At 41.3% G+C, this 17,144-nt stretch overlaps 1 protein-coding gene across 4 annotated transcripts in view; it reads right to left on the minus strand.

Annotated features, from left to right (window-relative positions):
- LOC148658711 (calcium/calmodulin-dependent protein kinase type 1D-like) overlaps nucleotides 1–17,144 on the minus strand; it is a 49,845-nt gene that overhangs the window by 7,367 nt on the left and 25,334 nt on the right. Inside the window, exons 1-3 of one of the 4 annotated variants that reach the window (XM_088640227.1) lie at nucleotides 9,122–9,265; nucleotides 5,312–5,429; nucleotides 332–460 (exon numbers count right to left, since the gene is read on the minus strand). In XM_088640227.1, coding sequence (XP_088496353.1) covers nucleotides 332–460; nucleotides 5,312–5,403 — 221 coding nt within the window. In that variant the 5' untranslated portion in view covers nucleotides 5,404–5,429; nucleotides 9,122–9,265. Of the gene's footprint in view, nucleotides 1–331; nucleotides 461–5,311; nucleotides 5,430–7,873; nucleotides 8,146–9,007; nucleotides 9,266–17,144 lie in introns of those variants that run through there. The other 3 variants (XM_088640228.1, XM_088640226.1, XM_088640229.1) reach the window with 3 other exon arrangements.

The following is a 17,144-nucleotide window of genomic DNA, read 5'->3' on the forward strand; positions in this document are numbered from 1 at the left end:
TCAAGCTCAGTGTTTGACCCTATTTTCTTTTTCTAAGGACCTGTTATTAGGTTTTTACAAAACAATTTCAGTGTCTGTTCTCCAAAAGGAAAAAATCCCCCTTCAGAATTCAAATATTGTTTTAAAGTCCTAATGAAGGATGATGAGGTTATAAGACATTAAAGAATGATGAAATCCTAGTCACGCCTTTTTCCATGAGTAACGCAGTTAGAATAAAAAGACTCTTTTTTTCTCATTTTCTGTTGCATGCAAATCAGGATAAAAAACACATCCAGCCAGGTTTGTCAGGGAATGTTGGGAACGCCTGGGCCTACTTAGCATGGGTGCTCACCTCCTCAGCACAGAGATTTCATTTTCCAAGTTGTTGTCCCGATGGTCTGGCATCTTTTTCACGCACTTGAGAGCGAAGAGCTTGCCCGTCTTCCTCTCCTTAACTAGGAACACTTCGGAAAAGGCCCCCCTGGCACAAACAGACAGGAAAGTCTCAGCAAAGGAGCACCTTTCAGTAGCTGTAGGAATTCCACCTCTTGATTATGTAGTTCCATAATAAAAAGACTTTAACCACAGAGTCAAAGAAAATGATCAATGCAAGAAACACTAATCCTGGTATCAATTAGATTTAACTGGTGGCCAATGTCTCTAACCATATATCTTATCAAACAGTGAATCAAGTGAACCCTTTAACATGTTGTTATTTGTATTTGAACAAATATGGGTATTTGAAATCTCCAATATCTTGAAAAAGGAGCCACTTCTACAAGAATAAAAGCTTTTTATGATGAGATTAAGAGAAAAATACTTTAGGTATGAAAATAAGAGGTACATGTGGATTGGTACAAATAAACAGTAGGCAGGAGTCTGGATCAAACTGCCCTCCCAAGTAAGATAAGCTGGCACTCTGGGATCCTTTGAGAAATAGATGGCCAAGCTTTTGGAATAGACCGACTGTGAGCAGCCAAACAACGGACAGTACAGCCTCTTGTTATTTATAATCCTTCTAGTTTTGAACTAAGCAAAATGAACATCAATTAAATAATAATTCAATTAATTGATTTGAAAGTGGTATGGTATGAAATCTAGCAGTTATTGTGGACCTGGTTCAGCCACCAAGTAAAGCATGAACCTTTCAGACACATTTGGTGTAAACATGGCACATACATAAACAAGCAAGCAGGGTGAGTATCAGCAGTTAATGTGTTTACTGCAAAGAGCTTTTATCTTGTATACTGGATCTATCTTGAGCAGTTTCTGTCCTAGCAGGAAGGATTAGGGCCCTAATCTTTTACGTAACGGAAACTGTCAGGAGCTCAGGGATGTGAACGCTGTACACAAGCGAGCAGGCAACCCAGGTCTACCACAGCATCCTTCAGCCCTGGGAAGCCGAAGACTGAGCTGAGCAACCACAGAATCGCATGCGCTCTGTAAACAGAAAAACAGCGACTGGCATAAAACTGTGGAGAGAGAGAACTCGTCAGGGGAGGTGATGTCATGGAACATTCTTTGATGTAATTCAGCTCCCTCTTTTGTTGAGTTTTCTGACACTGTGATTGGCTGAGAGAGCGTGTGGAAAACTTTTTCAAAGCATCAAAGAGTCAAAACTGTTTATTGATTGCTTGATCACAGAAGACTGACTGATGAGAATGTTTCACAGTGTGTTAATTCATAAAGGAAAGCCGGTGTACGTGCTCTTGGGTAACAGTGACACACAGCTTTCTCACATTCATGCATTTTTGTATCTCAAGAGTCAGAGCTAACATCCTGCTGGATCATAACAGCTTTACAGAACAAGCATTATAATTGCTTCTCTATTCCCTGAGGCCTCCCAGCAGTTCAGAACCTTGGCCCCCTGGCCCTTGCATGATTACTTATCATTGTGTTTTTGTATTGATGTGTTTCTGTAGTAAGCCCCCTGATACGAATATAAAAATGTAACACACTACTGCAGCCCTAATCCCACAGCAACTTTGACTGAACAAACAGGAAGCTGGGAGAGAGATGGGACTTGCACCCTGGTGCACATGGCAGACAACACTGGCACAAGTCGCAATGGGCACTGTCAGCTGTACAGGGGGTTCGGCAATTCAAAATGTCACTGCATTCTGATCTGATACATGCCCCCTCTAGTGTATTGGTTTTTACTGTTCAGAATGCTTTCTTGCAGCATCTGTCCCTTGTCCCTCAGCACCCTGGTAACTGGGAAACCTGCTTGTACTGCTTCTAAGAATTTCAAAAAGGACGGCTAAACACAGATATAAAGCAAAAGAAACATTAATTAGATGCATTGTATCTAGATTATGGAATTCAAAAGGCATCTGAACTAAGAGCTTTGCACATGCATGCTTGTTTTTTCCGTTAATCTCCTCCCTTCTGCTTCATCTGCTTTGAGACAGTGCAGCGTTCAACTTCTCAGACAGGGAAAAAATAGGCTGGCTTGACCCCTGACCTTTCTAGGAGTAGGTTAGGTACTGTATATATACCTCAAAGCCCATGAAGTCCCTTAGATCCTGTTAGCTGTTCTTGCTGCTAATCGACCCTGCTCTGGTGTCATTGACTCATTAAGGCGATCAGCCCACTGTCATCCCTGTCTCAACCTGACCTGAAGGTTTAGCCTGTAGGAGTCTGGAGCCATTTCTTGCTGGCTACTCTGCTATTCATAACCTCCTGCTAGTAAAGCTCTGGCAGAAGGTGTTCTGCACAAAGAGCAATTGATCCAACTAGCAGGCAGGAGACAGACTGCTGTTAGTGGGGACTAGTATTAGTAGTTAGTAGTTAGTAAGTACTAGTATCTTCTGGGGGATGAGAGGAGAATGGTCATCAAATTCAGGATTCCAAGGGTTGGGATGGGGGTTCCAGGTTATTTTTTGTATTCTGGGATGGGGGGTATTTTATGGAGGGCAGCTTATTTGTTTATCATTTTCTAGAGGGGAGGTGTGGAAAGGGGGGAGCTTGACTACAATTCTTTATTCTGTGGAGGGTGACATTGTGCTGGGGGCGGGGGGGAGCAAATTCATCTACTGAAGCTTTTTAAAATCTTTTTTGAAGACTTTAAATGAGGTCTGGCAGGGGTACTGGGGTCGATGTGCTCTTCAAGGCAACTCAGACCTACAAAGCAGGCAGGCGACCCAGATCTGCCTCATTAACACAGACATTAATTAAGTTCAACTAGTTATGCAACGAGTCATAATCCTATGGACGACAAATGTGTCAATTAATATGGCTGCTTAATAGTTCTGAATCATTTTTATTTCATGAGATAGCACATGCTATAGTGCTTGCTGCTAGACGTGGAGAGTGGACTGAGAGTTTGAAGCTATGAAGGATTGTATAAAAACTATTAAAAATCACAGACCATTGCCCTCCTCACTCAGAGCACTCCCTTTAACCCAAATTCAGACAAGCTGGATCTTATGGGCAGTGTCTATGATCTGACAGTACGAGCTATGGGACAGGACACCTGCCAAGACCTGTTGCTCTTACTATAAAACCTTTCTAAAATCCTTTTTGTGTGCCAGTGTGCTGAAAGACTCACATGTTGCCCACATGTTCCCACAGCAGATTGGAAGACGTGTGGTGTCAGGATTGGGTTAAGACTCAAAGTCTCCCTCCTGGCTGTGCTATTTGCGAATGCTGACTTGACTGTTCGTCGGCCTAAACCAAGTCCCCCCTGTGCCTCAACAGCAACGTTTCTTAAATACTAATACACAGGTGTTATGTCAAAGAGCCAACGGAGATTATTTCATGGACGTCTGTGTGAAACACGGGTTCACTACTCTACAAGCCTCGTGTTCAACATTAAGGGACCAGTGCAGCACTTGAATTACAGTCAAACAGTTTTATTAGGTCGCACACTTTTTTTCTGAACCACTGAATATCTGGATAAGCATCTGGGCATTGTGTTAATGGAACTGCAGAAAAAAGGAATAAGTAGATTGCTCATTTCAGATGTTAAGAGCAATTGAAGACTTTACTACATAGTCTCTAAATTAAATCGAAACCTTAATTTGGAGACTCAGAGACCAACAGCTTGAGAATTACTCTCACTAAATCCGTGTTTAACAGAAAGCTCAGAGTCATTTTGGCATTTAGATTTAGCAGGGGAGATGACTTGTAGATTCAATTTCTAGTCATCACCCATATCAATTTTTCTAAAATAGTTTTTAGACTATTTCCTGGAATCCTAAACGATTTGTTTTTTTAAAGATCTTTATTTTTCCTTTAATGTGGTGAACCAACAGCACAAATACAGCTATAATTGAGTTTGACATAGATAACTGCAGCAGCATCCCTTTCAATAATCACGCTAAAAATGTTTACTTTCTGTATTAAAGGGGAAAGCCACTTTTAGCAAGAATAAGATGAATTATCTTTTGCTAATATGATCAAAGTCTGTTTTCAGACCCCGCTCTTGAAGGACGAGAACACTGGCAGTGTCAGTTGTATAGACAGGTTTCCGTCTTTGGAAACACCGAATGTCTGCAGGTCTCATTTAGTCCACACCAACGAGCTGATGGAAGTGAGAGGCACCGACTGTGAAATCCCCAAAACAATGAAAGAGCTGAAGAACTGCTTGGAACCGCTGTCTTTGTCAGCACGACACAAGACATTAGAACTTCCTCTAACGTTCTATTATCCCACTCATCCTGGTCTCAGAAAATGTACATACCAATATGGTGTTTGATTAATTAGGTTTGAATTACTTGCTTCAACCTCTGGAATCTCTTAATTGAATTAAAGGTGAGGAGAACAATGTGCCATGATTGCTTAATAAATCCACAGTGCAACTTTACTGTGGATGTAGAGCTGATTTTCACAATCCTTTCTTACTGTGAAGGAGCACCTTCCACAGCTTTTGATTCATATAAGATCAAATTCTACCAGCGAATGCTGAAGAGTCAAGGAGCAAGACCAGCTGTGGAAGACCCCTTGAGAGTAGCAGTATAATTAACTGGTGGGTCTCACTGAAGGAGACAGGAGTCCCCTGCACAGTCCGGTCCACCTGCTGCAGCAAGCTGAGCTCTTCAGTCTGATTGGGACTGGTTATCAGACACGATCAAGGCTGTGAAAGATTATCACCTGGTAGCCAAGCCTGCTTTACTGGGTGCTTGTCATGCAGGTCTTCAACAAATCCGGTTATTGAATCTGGTTGCTTGCAGTTAAAATACTCAATCCACTTCTAAAGAGTAAAGGTTACACTTCCCAGCTGCTGGACATTGCCAGTTCTGTATTTTGGGGGGTACAGTCATTGCTGTGTTTTTAAGTATTTTTATTTGGGGGGCGCAGAAGGGGGGGGGGGGGGTTCTGCTGTACTTACGATCCAAGCACCTCCGTGAACTCGAAGACATCCCGGATGTTGTCTGTCACTTTCTTCCAGGTGCTGCTGTCCTGTCCTTCTTTGCGGCCCATTGTGGTTTGAGTTTCTGCAGGGATTTCTGTCGAAGGAAGAATGGGGGTTTTAACAGGAGTTAAACAATACACTGTATTTTTTTTCCTGCTGGATTTGGCTGCTGTTCCATCTCTAGACTGTCAATGTTTAGTGCCCGTTTCTAGGGCACTTCTCGCACAGTTTCAAACACGTAGGGAACGGAATGCAATTGTTTTTCATTTGTCTTAAAGGAGCCTTCAAAAGGCACCAAGGAAATTTTATTTCATCTCTCCATAAACTGCACACATCCTTAAGATTACGGGCCCTCTAAATGTAAGACTCTCTGTACCTTTGCTTCCTTGCCTGTGCATTACCAGACTTTCACTTTACTTTCTGGAACAGTAAAACGTCCTTTTCAGCTTTTTACAAAAACACTAAGCCCATTTAGCATCTCTTAACATGAAGAGTCTCTCCTCAATGGCCTCCTTGTTATTCTCCTCAGTATCTGGTAGCAGGTCTAACTAAAGCTGCTCTTTAAGTTACTGATTTACTTCATTCACACAGCCCATCTGACACTTCTAGTTTTCTGAATGCCGCGTTTTTACTTTTTGTATCATGCATGATATTTTACCATGCGGTTTCTCGGATTTCACTGAGCATGGCTGGTTAGTAATGCCAATGTTAGTTTACAATTAACAGGTATGGGATTACAAGATTTGTTTTGGCACTGATATTTAAAATTGCATTCTGTCTGGTTTTTTTTTAATAGGAGCTTACATTGATTACAAATAGTTTGTGTAATGGGTTTGGGACTTTCTCGTCTGCTGATGGATGAAGGGTATAATCACTGTCCTAATCACCTGCGCAGACAGATGACATTGTCTGTCAGACTGTCTCAGCTCGACAATAAGCACGCACACACACTGCAGCAAGCTAATATTCATGGTGGAGCTGACAAGCTGATGCAGTGAACTTCAGCAGAGAGGCGGGTTTATTTCATTTTCCTTTCTGCTTGACTTATCTGGTTGAGCCTGACGAACTGACAGGCAGGCAAATGATTTAGGAACAGAAGCTCTGGGAGAAAAAAAAACTTGAAACTCTGAACTTTTATATAAAGAAAGAGACTGCGGACAATTTCCTACACCTGCCACATTCAACACACTGACAGTGAAGGTGGTACTGATCCTGGGCCAATCAAAGGGACTGTTGTTCCCCCCAACATACAGTTAACACGGCATCATAATATTGCCTTACTTAGTCAATGGTTGCCAAGCAAACCTTTCTCTTTTAAAACAACAACCTTACCAGTGACATAGAGAAAGCCTGGCCAAATCTACCTTATGTGAAAAGTGCAAACATGCAATTAACACCTATGATTTGCATTAACATCCTGAAATAGAACTGGATTAACATTGCAGGAATGGCACTATTTAGTTACCTTCCACTAGTGATGCGCGGGTCGGTTTTTTTTTTACCCGCACCCGCCCGACCCGATCTAATTTTTTTTAACCCGAGGCCGCCCGGCCCGCGGGTGTGAGTCAACCCGCGCATCACTACCTTACACAGCACTCTCAGAGTTTTTATAAAGGAATAGCATTTTGTCGATCTCTGTTCTTCTAATGCTCTTGGGTAAATAGCGGTCTTTTACTATCCCGGGATAAAACACAATATCTTCATTTTCAGTTTTGATGGCACCAGAAAAAGTGCTCTGGTGCATCTTTTCCCTTCTCAGAACTGTGGTTCACAAAGGTCTCGGGTGAGCAGGTCCCAATGATGCTTCACTAGGATATGCGCATGCTTTTATGAGCTGTACTGCATTTGCGTACAAAGATTCACAATGTGCAACACTCCTGCCTTGGAAGAAACTGTATGAATCGATTTGTTCAGTACTCACAAGTATCTCTTAAAATCCCGGGGCCGTTGCCCATTGATTAAACCACCTGTACAGCATTGCATAAACAAAATAAAATGAAATATTTAAAATTTATCTCATCACTGCATTGCGTCATAATATAGTAAATTGTGCTAAACAAAACATTTAAACCACATTAAAGACCACACTAGCAGTGAGATACAGCGGATCATAACACCACGCAGATCAAAAAGAACCCGAAAACGCTTAACGTTTCAAGAACGTCTTTCCTGCTGCTGTAGAAAGACCTTCCTCAGGTTGTGACAAGATGACCTCCACCCTTTAGATAAACCGCTGATCAATGTACAAAATTAGAAAGCGATTTGAATTCAGACGGTGACTTGCAGTGAGCGGACTGATGATAGAACCCTTCGTCCTCTCTAGATGCGCTCGATATGAAATGCAATTAGATATGCGGAAGTTACGGTTTTCAAAAACAAAATACAGCATGATACTGAAATAGGCACATCAGAAATAATACGCTACTGGCTCAATGAGGCTCTGGCACCGAGTTAAAAGAATACAAATCACAAAATAAATTCCAAAAGGAAAGCAGCAAACAACTTTTTTTAGCATTGAAATTCAAACAACAACAATACCAGCATCAGTTCCCATCTGCTTAGTTTCTCCACTTAATATCGATCCGCGCTCCCTCCTCTGTGAAGATCACGCTAGTACTGCGCTCCCTACGCTGTTAACTGTTTTCCGTGTCTAAGCCGCCCCAGCGCGTGTCAGTGAGTTGTCATCCTATTTGCGCTTTCAGCTAGAATGGAGGATCAGCTCAGCATCATTCACGCAATTCCTTGTGTAAATCCAGGTTCTCTTTGTAATAACGCAGTAAGATCAGGCACTTATTACTAGAAGAGGGAAGGGGGATGAGCCTGAAAGTACAAAGGCACCTAGTTAACAGTTCATAAAACGTCAATTTCGTTTTACAACTAGCTGCAATTATAATTAAACATTTTCCCCCTAATTTCGTCGATGTTTTTAAAATTAAAATAAAAAAGAGCTATGTGAACTAGACAGAAAAAAAAACTATTTCTGGCACTCATGTGCATTAACTTAGCTCCGTTAAAAAACACACAACTATCTGACTTTTTATACACACACTAATTTTAATGTTTTTTTGTGCCTCTGCTCATAGCGTTCGAATCGAGATGAGTCGTGAAAGTTCTGCGTTAATAAGAAACAATAGTTTTCAAGGTCTGAGTGGGAAAACGAGGCGATGCTAAATTGTTCCCATAGAAACGAGCATTATCACGTCAATTCTCAGCATCTGTCCACGAAAACGAAGTACGTGGTATTGGAAAGATTATTTTCTAATATCTGCTGAGAAAGAAACGCCCTGGTTGTCCAAAGTACCAAAAAACCTGAAGGAGGAAAAGTTTATTTTAAATCAAACATCCATTTTATACTTGCTGCACTTAATTACGTGCTCTTAAATCTTAAATCTCTTAAAAGAAATTTACTTTTCATTACGCACCAAAAATGATCAAAATACTTGTATCTGACTTTTCTAGGTTAACAGAAACAATGGTGGGCAACTCATTATTTTTGCAGCAGGAAAACCCTGTCAAGACCTATCGCCTAAATACTAGATCAAGACTTGCTCCTCGTATTCATGTTCAATACATCCATTTATCAATTTTGCAATCATAATTATCTGTGGTCTAGGAATGATATCTATTGCGATTATTGATATTAAAAATAAATCAGGAATTAACGTATATTACCTTTCGTACGGGAGTGCTGCGATTACTAAGGTTCCCAAAGAACTGTCTACTTAGTACAGCGCGACGATTGTTGTGAATGTATAGCGGTTTAGCAGCGTCTTTCCTCTCGCTTACCTGGAGCAAAAAAGCGCAAATCCTTTTGCTCTGCTCCGACTCTCCTGCTCAAAGCTCGATGAGGTCTGTGGGGATTAGAGTCGCGAGCTGCACGGAAATAGCCCGCGCCAGAATCCAGAGATTACAGAAGAGGTGAAAAGTGCCCTACCTCGTTGGTTACATTTGACATGACGTGTGATGTCCTTATAGCCCAGAGCTCTTTTATAATTCTTCATGCACTGAAGGGGAAAATAAATCCCACTTTCAGGTAGACTAACAGCCCACCCTTGTAATTATACTGCTTAAAGAGAAAAATAAGGATGCCCTACTAGTTAAATGACCACAAAATATCTTCTACTTTAATGTCTAATTTTATACGGAATCGTTATGTTTATCGATATTTTTATTACTTGCTTCATTGCTATGCTACAAATTATGTCCAACGGCGAAAGCCAGCGTACCACACATTATTATTTTATCAGGAACATTTGCGTTTACTAGACGACGTAAGAACACATATGGAATTGCTTTCTCAGGCTTCAACTTAATAAGGTGAACAATCTTCAGAGACTCGTTGGCTTCAGTAATCAATTACTTTTTATTTAGTGATCGTATTTTCAGATCAAAGACATGTCAAGGAAGACTGCTGACAGGAGGGTGAATATCTTGCGTGATAAAAACGGAAAGAGTGGATAGAAAGTGATTTAGAGACAAGTTCAAATTGATTTTAGTCCTGAGCAAATAATCACAGAGCATGTGTACTTTTATAGAAATAAGGCCAGACACCTTCAATCGTGGTCCTGGAGGGGTTGTCTATCTGTAAAATTTCTAGGTCTCTTGTAAAGCACCAGCTACTGAAGAGCTGGGAGCCAATTAAGCCTGTAACGAGCTGATTTGGGTCCTTAAGAGATGAGCAGGAATGGAGATCTGCAGACACCGTTCGAGGTCTGGGAAGCCTTCCTAAACTTGCACTCTGCAACTGCAATGGATAGTGTAGCACTGAGTCAAGCTCAGTAGAAGATATAAGAGTTATGATGCTGTGAACTAACGAAAGAAACTTTGCTCAATGCATGCATTCATCATACGCTCCTTGAATAAAAGTGTTCCACTACTGAGAAAAGTTTGTGAAACCCCAATATAAACATGGAAATGAATTGCTCTTCATGGCAGCCGTGCCTAATCAACAAAAATAGTTATATATGTAAGTGCTATGCAGATATTCCTATTCTTGTTGTTATTTTGTGCATGGATGTTTAATTATTTACACTGTCTACCAAAGACACAATGCTGGAATAATATCACCCCCATTGGGAAATTCTCCAGTATTTGTTTTTGAAAACCTTTCGGCACTACACACTGTATGGTTACATACTGCACAACTAATTTAGGATTAATCCTCACCTTGCCTGACTTCTGAAAACTGAGGCCTCTGTTCTTAGTGGAACTGGCACACTGTTTGTGTGGGAGATTGAGCAGATACATTGGCCACACAGGTTGCTAGACAACACACACACACCTGTGGGAAGGGACAACATTCTAGAATTTTCAGCAATCATTCCAGGACACATGGGATTGGGCACGCAGGTCTCATCTCGCTGCACAGCGACAGCTGTTGATTGATTGTACAAAAGGACGTGCTCTGCAGCATGCTGATTAAAGCCCTACAAACAAGCCCAGCCACATGCTGGAGTACATGAAAAACAGCTCAACTTGGGCCTTGAATGACACAATGAGTCCTTTGGCTAATTGCAAGTCATCTGCCCTGCTGTAGCTTCACAACCTGAGGTGTACCACAAGCCAGAGTGCAGAATATAGCTGACTCAACACTGTTTCTTGAGTGACCAAAGCCAGGCTAAATGAACTAAACAGGATGAAAAGCAAAGGTTATAGGTTGTTTAGAATGCTGCAGCTCACTAATTAGACAGGCCTGAAACTCTGTGACCAGAATTAACTAACATTTCATGGCTTAAACACACAAAAAGCTAAATGGTGATGGTGACATCTTACATTCCAGATTCCCTCAAACTGCTAATTCCTTCATACCTTCCATGAAGGAAGCCTGGTCTCTCTCCCAGGTTCCAGAGCCTGCATGCAGTGTGGTAGGGCATTTTGCATTTATAAACCCCATTTTGCTGATCCCCTCTCCCCTGCTCAAGATATTAATGGCCTTAGTCTGTTGAAATTGAGAATATCAGTTATAAAATATCTTCTGTCTTTCCCCTCCGATTAGTTCAGTCTTCCCCTTGAGTCATCTCTGATTTATCAAAGCTGCAGTTATTTTATTTTTTTTATTCCAGTGTTTCTATTATAAAAAGCTCTATTTAAATAAAGGTGTTGCTGTGTCCCTGTTTGGACCTGAGACCTTGAAACAAGGTGAGCCGGATTCTGCAGAAAAAAGGAAAATACGTCCCAGAAGAAAATAAGCTACAGCTGTTAGAGATCTAGGGAGCCTTTTAATTTAATGAAGGCACACCTGCATGCTCTGAACAAACTCTGTGCAGTAGATCCAGAAAACGTGTCAGTTTTTAACATTAAGTGTTTTTATCACTTACACACTTTATACAGCCAAAATTGTTTTAATGGGCACTTACAGTGCCTTGCAAAAGTATTCGGCCCCCTTGAACTTTTCAACCTTTTGCCACATTTCAGGCTTCAAACATAAAGATATAAATTTTTTATTTTATGTGAAGAATCACCAACAAGTGGGACACAATTGTGAAGTGGAACGAAATCTATTGGATTTTTGAAACTTTTTTAACTAATAAAAAAATGAAAAGTGGGGCGTGCAAAATTATTCGGCCCCTTTACTTTCAGTGCAGCAAACTCACTCCAGAAGTTCAGCGAGGATCTCTGAATGATCCAATGTTGTCCTAAATGACTGATGGTGATAAATAGAATCCACCTGTGTGTAATCAAGTCTCTGTATAAATGCACCTGCTCTGTGATAGTCTCAAGGTTCTGTTGAAAGCGCAGAGAGCATCATGAAGACCAAGGAACACACCAGGCAGGTCCGTAATACTGTTGTGGAGAAGTTTAAAGCCGGATTTGGATACAAAAAGATTTCCCAAGCTTCAAACATCCCAAGGAGCACTGTGCAAACGATCATCTTGAAATGGAAGGAGTATCAGACCACTGCAAATCTACCAAGACCTGGCCGTCCCTCTAAACTTTCAGCTCAGACAAGGAGAAGACTGATCAGAGATGCAGCCAAGAGGCCCATGATCACTCTGGATGAACTGCAGAGAACTACAGCTGAGGTGGGAGAGTCTGTCCATAGGACAACAATCAGTCTTACACTGCACAAATCTGGCCTTTATGGAAGAGTGGCAAGAAAGCCATTTCTCAAAGATATCCATAAAAAGTCTCGTCTAAAGTTTGCCACAAGCCACCTGGGAGACACCCCAAACATGTGGAAGAAGGTGCTCTGGTCAGATGAAACCAAAATCGAACTTTTTGGCCACAATGCAAAACGATATGTTTGGCGTAAAAGCAACACAGCTCATCACCCTCAACACACCATCCCCACTGTCAAACATGGTGGTGGCAGCATCATGGTTTGGGCCTGCTTTTCTTCAGCAGGGACAGGGAAGATGGTTAAAATTGAGGGGAAGATGGATGCAGCCAAATACAGGACCATTCTGGATGAAAACCTGTTGGAGTCTGCAAAAGACCTGAAACTGGGACGGAGATTTATCTTCCAACAAGACAATGATCCCAAACATACAGCAAAATCTACAAAGGAATGGTTCACAAATAAACCTATCCAGGTGTTTGAATGGCCAAGTCAAAGTCCAGACCTGAATCCAATCGAGAATCTGTGGAAAGAGCTGAAAACTGCTGTTCACAAACGCTCTCCATCCAACCTCACTGAGCTCGAGCTGTTTTGCAAGGAAGAATGGGCAAGAATTTCAGTCTCTCGATGTGCAAAACTGATAGAGACATACCCCAAGCGACTTGCAGCTGTAATCGCAGCAAAAGGTGGCTCTACAAAGTATTAACGCAAGGGGGCCGAATAATTTTGCACGCCCCACTTTTCATTTTTTTTTATTAGTTAAAAAAGTTTCAAAAATCCACTAGATTTCGTTCCACTTCACAATTGTGTCCCACTTGTTGGTGATTCTTCACATAAAATAAAAAATTTATATCTTTATGTTTGAAGCCTGAAATGTGGCAAAAGGTTGAAAAGTTCAAGGGGGCCGAATACTTTCGCAAGGCACTGTATATTCAAATAGGATTATTACATAATTTTATCTCAAAATTGGATTAAGTTCATGCATGCCTTGATGTCTGTTAAGAGCGAATGTGCTTTGGGATTCACTGAATAAGAATTTATGCTTATGTATAATAGAATGTAACACAGGCATTTGTCACTAGGAAGCTTATGAAGGGTTATTAATATCAGGCATTCATACAGAGGTTCCCACCAAATATTAGTGACAATGCACTAAGATACATTTATAACATGGGACACATCCTATCCAATTATCTGTCACCATTAATATTACAGACATTGCAGTGAGCTAACCATGCATAATACAGCGCAATACTAATCTGTACATGATGCAACTAATCCTGAAAACACTAACTAGCTGGATACATGGTTATAACATCTGTTATTAAATTCGTCTGACTTCTTTATCCAAGGAAACACACAGTAATATAACATTTCTTTAAAATAAATCATGTGTATTGTAACACTATCTTACCAATCCTAGAAACAGGTATAGTAGTAAACTGTGCATTAAGGAGTACAATGTTTGAGAGTCTATATTTCCATATTTTGACACCCAAAGAAGGCTTCACAGCTGAAATGTTGTGTTTCTTTTCTTCTCTTTTCAGCATGGAATAAACCTTTACTTTTTCATCTACATTTCAACAACTACCACTAGAAATCAGTCTTCCTTTAATCCAGCAATATGGATGCACCAGAGGTAAAACAGGGATCCAAAGAGAATTTTGCCTTATATAAGAAATTGGTGAGGCAGAAGGAAGTAGTAACCTTTAGCCCTTCATAACCAAGTACAAGTCTGAGGAATAAAAATGAATCCCACTGGCTAATTCTGAGGATCCAATACCCTCATGATCAGACTATCAACCCCACTCACCAGCAGGTAAAAAGTCTGCTTCTCACCCACTAACTCACTCTGCGCTTGGACAAATCAAGGGCTCTTGACATCATGGGTTGAGGAATTAGAGGCGCGTCTACAGTCAGAGGTGTGACTGAGCCAAAGACTAGCTGTCCGACTAGACTGTCGCTTCTGCAATTCTGGACACAGATCAGAATCCAATTTGCATTTCTCTGGACAGATGTAACAATATGGAGAAAGGGAAGGGGCTAGGAGGAAACAGAGTGAGAGAGTCACTGAGTCAGTGCGAGTGGCCCCTTTCTGTGCTACGGGTGGGGCTCTCGAGTGCCCCACCTCCCAGTACTCTTGAGCTGCGTCAGCACCCCTCCTGGAGTGGCAGGTACAAGCTCCGTGAGGCAAAGATGGCTCACGAGAACAATGCAGCTGCTCACTGTCTAACTGCCGGCCCGTGAGCTAACAGCGAAACCAAAAGGTTTTCTTTCCAAATAGAGCAAATTGTTTGGAATTAAATCCCTTCCGTGACAGTCATCGATTGTTTCACGCTTTTCGAGTCAGTCACTTCCAAGAGCCTGGAGCTCCAGTTTTATTCCATTCGACCAGGTTATCTGGTCGAAAGTAGCAGGTGGTTGATTAAGGAGCTCAAATACACCAGCTCTGAGACTAGGTTACAGGGCTGTGCATACGAATTCACAAGGGCACTTTGCCCTTCGTGGGTGACATTATATTGCTGACTTTAATCTAGAAATATAAAAACTGACAAGTTGAGAAAATAACTGGTATGTTAAAGTTGCCTTCTATGACAAGAGCTGGCTGGTAGATGATCACTTGCAGATTGATGCCTGGTTATAAAAATACAAGCCAATAAGATTACATCTTAAGTTATTAATAACTCGCTATGACCCCTTGTAAGCCTACTAATCACACTGGACTTTGGTTATACAGTGCTGCATTATGCATGAGTAGAGATTCCAAAGTATTGTCTTGTACAACAAGAACAACACATGCCTCAGATAACCCCAATTTTGAACCAAGAAGCTTCTTCAATGTAAGTCATCCTACACATTAAAAAAGGCAATGCCACTATATAATTGATTTTAGCTCTTTAGAGAGACTGAAGATGCGGAGATTCTGACTCGTGTTCATCAAACTCCTGTTTTCTTTTCCTTTCCCTGATTATAAAAACAACACGTTGTTTTGAGACAGACTACTGCATGATGATTGCACCACAGAGAGAAAGTACAGCGTTTAAATTTCACAGTAGCTCTTTGTACACCAATATTCCAGCCACCCTCTTGCCATTGTGAGATCACGGCTGGCCTTGTTGATATAACCTGCCAGGTCTGTGTGGAGACAGAGTCTGCTGTTGCCATGGGTACAGCCCTTGAGAAGGACTTCCAGCCCTGCCTTGTGATTTAGAGGGAAGGCTGAGAGTGAGGAAACAAGATAAACAAGTTTAATACAGATAACTTTCACAATTGTTGTTGCTAGTCTGCTTCCTTCAGTTTAAATGCTTTAATAAAAAAAGTAGAAAACAGTTCAGAAAGACATGCACAACTGACATTACACTACACATTAGGTGACACTATTAGTCTGTTATGAAGTAGTTTTCGGAGGAGCATACGTTAAACATGGTATGGACGTGGAGTCATTGGATAGGTCAATAAGTAGATATGTAAGTGATCTGATCTGGACAACAGGAAACTAAGTCAAGGCAGCTCACATATAGCTTCCCCTGCTGGTAACTGTTTTTCAGAGCAGGCAGGAAACACCTTTAACTAAGAAAGCCCAGAGCAAAGCCAGAGCTCCAAACCAAAGAGAACTTATTCATACAGAGGGCACAGTTTGCTAACGGAGACAAAAATGTAAGCAACAAATGAAGATAAAACCAGAGGTCAGAATTTTCAATTTTCCCTCTGACTATCAGCCCTACAGAAAAGCATCTATCGCTGATCCCCACCACTGCAATACCTGTTGCACTGTTTTTGCTATCCCAGGGACCAGGGGGGACACATCAGCCAGCACCGTGCACCCCCTCAAGCTCACACCTCAACGTTACGAGGAAAGAGCCCCCCATGAGTGCAATTAACGATGATGCATTAAGTAACATTCCGAACAACGCCTTATGTTACTGTTCTTCCATCCAAACAGGTCAAATTCCCCTTTGTAATAGTTTTATTCTTGACTGTTCCCCACAGAAGCTGGCTTGAATTCAAACTGTCAGATTACTGAGGTCTACCCCTACCACTGCCTCACACTGATGTTTTTGTTTCTTAAGATCTATGTTATTTAAATTGTTGTTGCTGCTGTTCTGTGTTTATGTTTTTGGTGCTTCCTTAATGTCTGTGTATTGGAGCATACGTGCAAATAAACATTTCATTGCACTTGTACAAATGACAATAAACTGGACTGAAGTGAACATGCCCCGGCATGTTCTAGGCGCCGAGTCTGTGACTATCTGGGTGGCGGGGTAGTATGTGTTGGGGTGTGAGGGCTTTCCTAATGCTCATCAAACCACATGTACATTAACCTGATACAGAGAGCCAGCAGGAGCTGTGGCCCTACCTCTCTCTCACCCCACACATTAGCAGGAGCTTATCCGAGATTCCAACACCATTATAATTTTAAAATACGGTCTGATAAATAGTCAAGCCAGTAGTCACGCTGTATTTGTCTTAAGAGCTCAGATAGCAACTAGATGCTAAGTACTTATATAACTAATTCTGGCTGGCCTTAGCAGGCAGTGTCCACTCATGTGAAAGACTGGGGATTGAGTCTGGCTCTCCAACAGATTTGCAGGGATGTTTCACAATTCATAGTTTATTTTTTAACCAGGATGCTGAATTTACTTGTGAATGAATAAAAGTGTTTTATGCCTTGTAAAGGATTAGCATGGGTTCTGCTCTCTCTGTCAACAGCCAGGGATTTTTACTTTTTTTTTTTACCTTAGCATCCCAGCA

Source organism: Lepisosteus platostomus, chromosome 7 (assembly GCF_059453375.1).
Source record: "Lepisosteus platostomus isolate fLepPlt1 chromosome 7, fLepPlt1.hap1, whole genome shotgun sequence".
NCBI classification, from domain to species: Eukaryota; Metazoa; Chordata; class Actinopteri; order Semionotiformes; family Lepisosteidae; genus Lepisosteus; species Lepisosteus platostomus.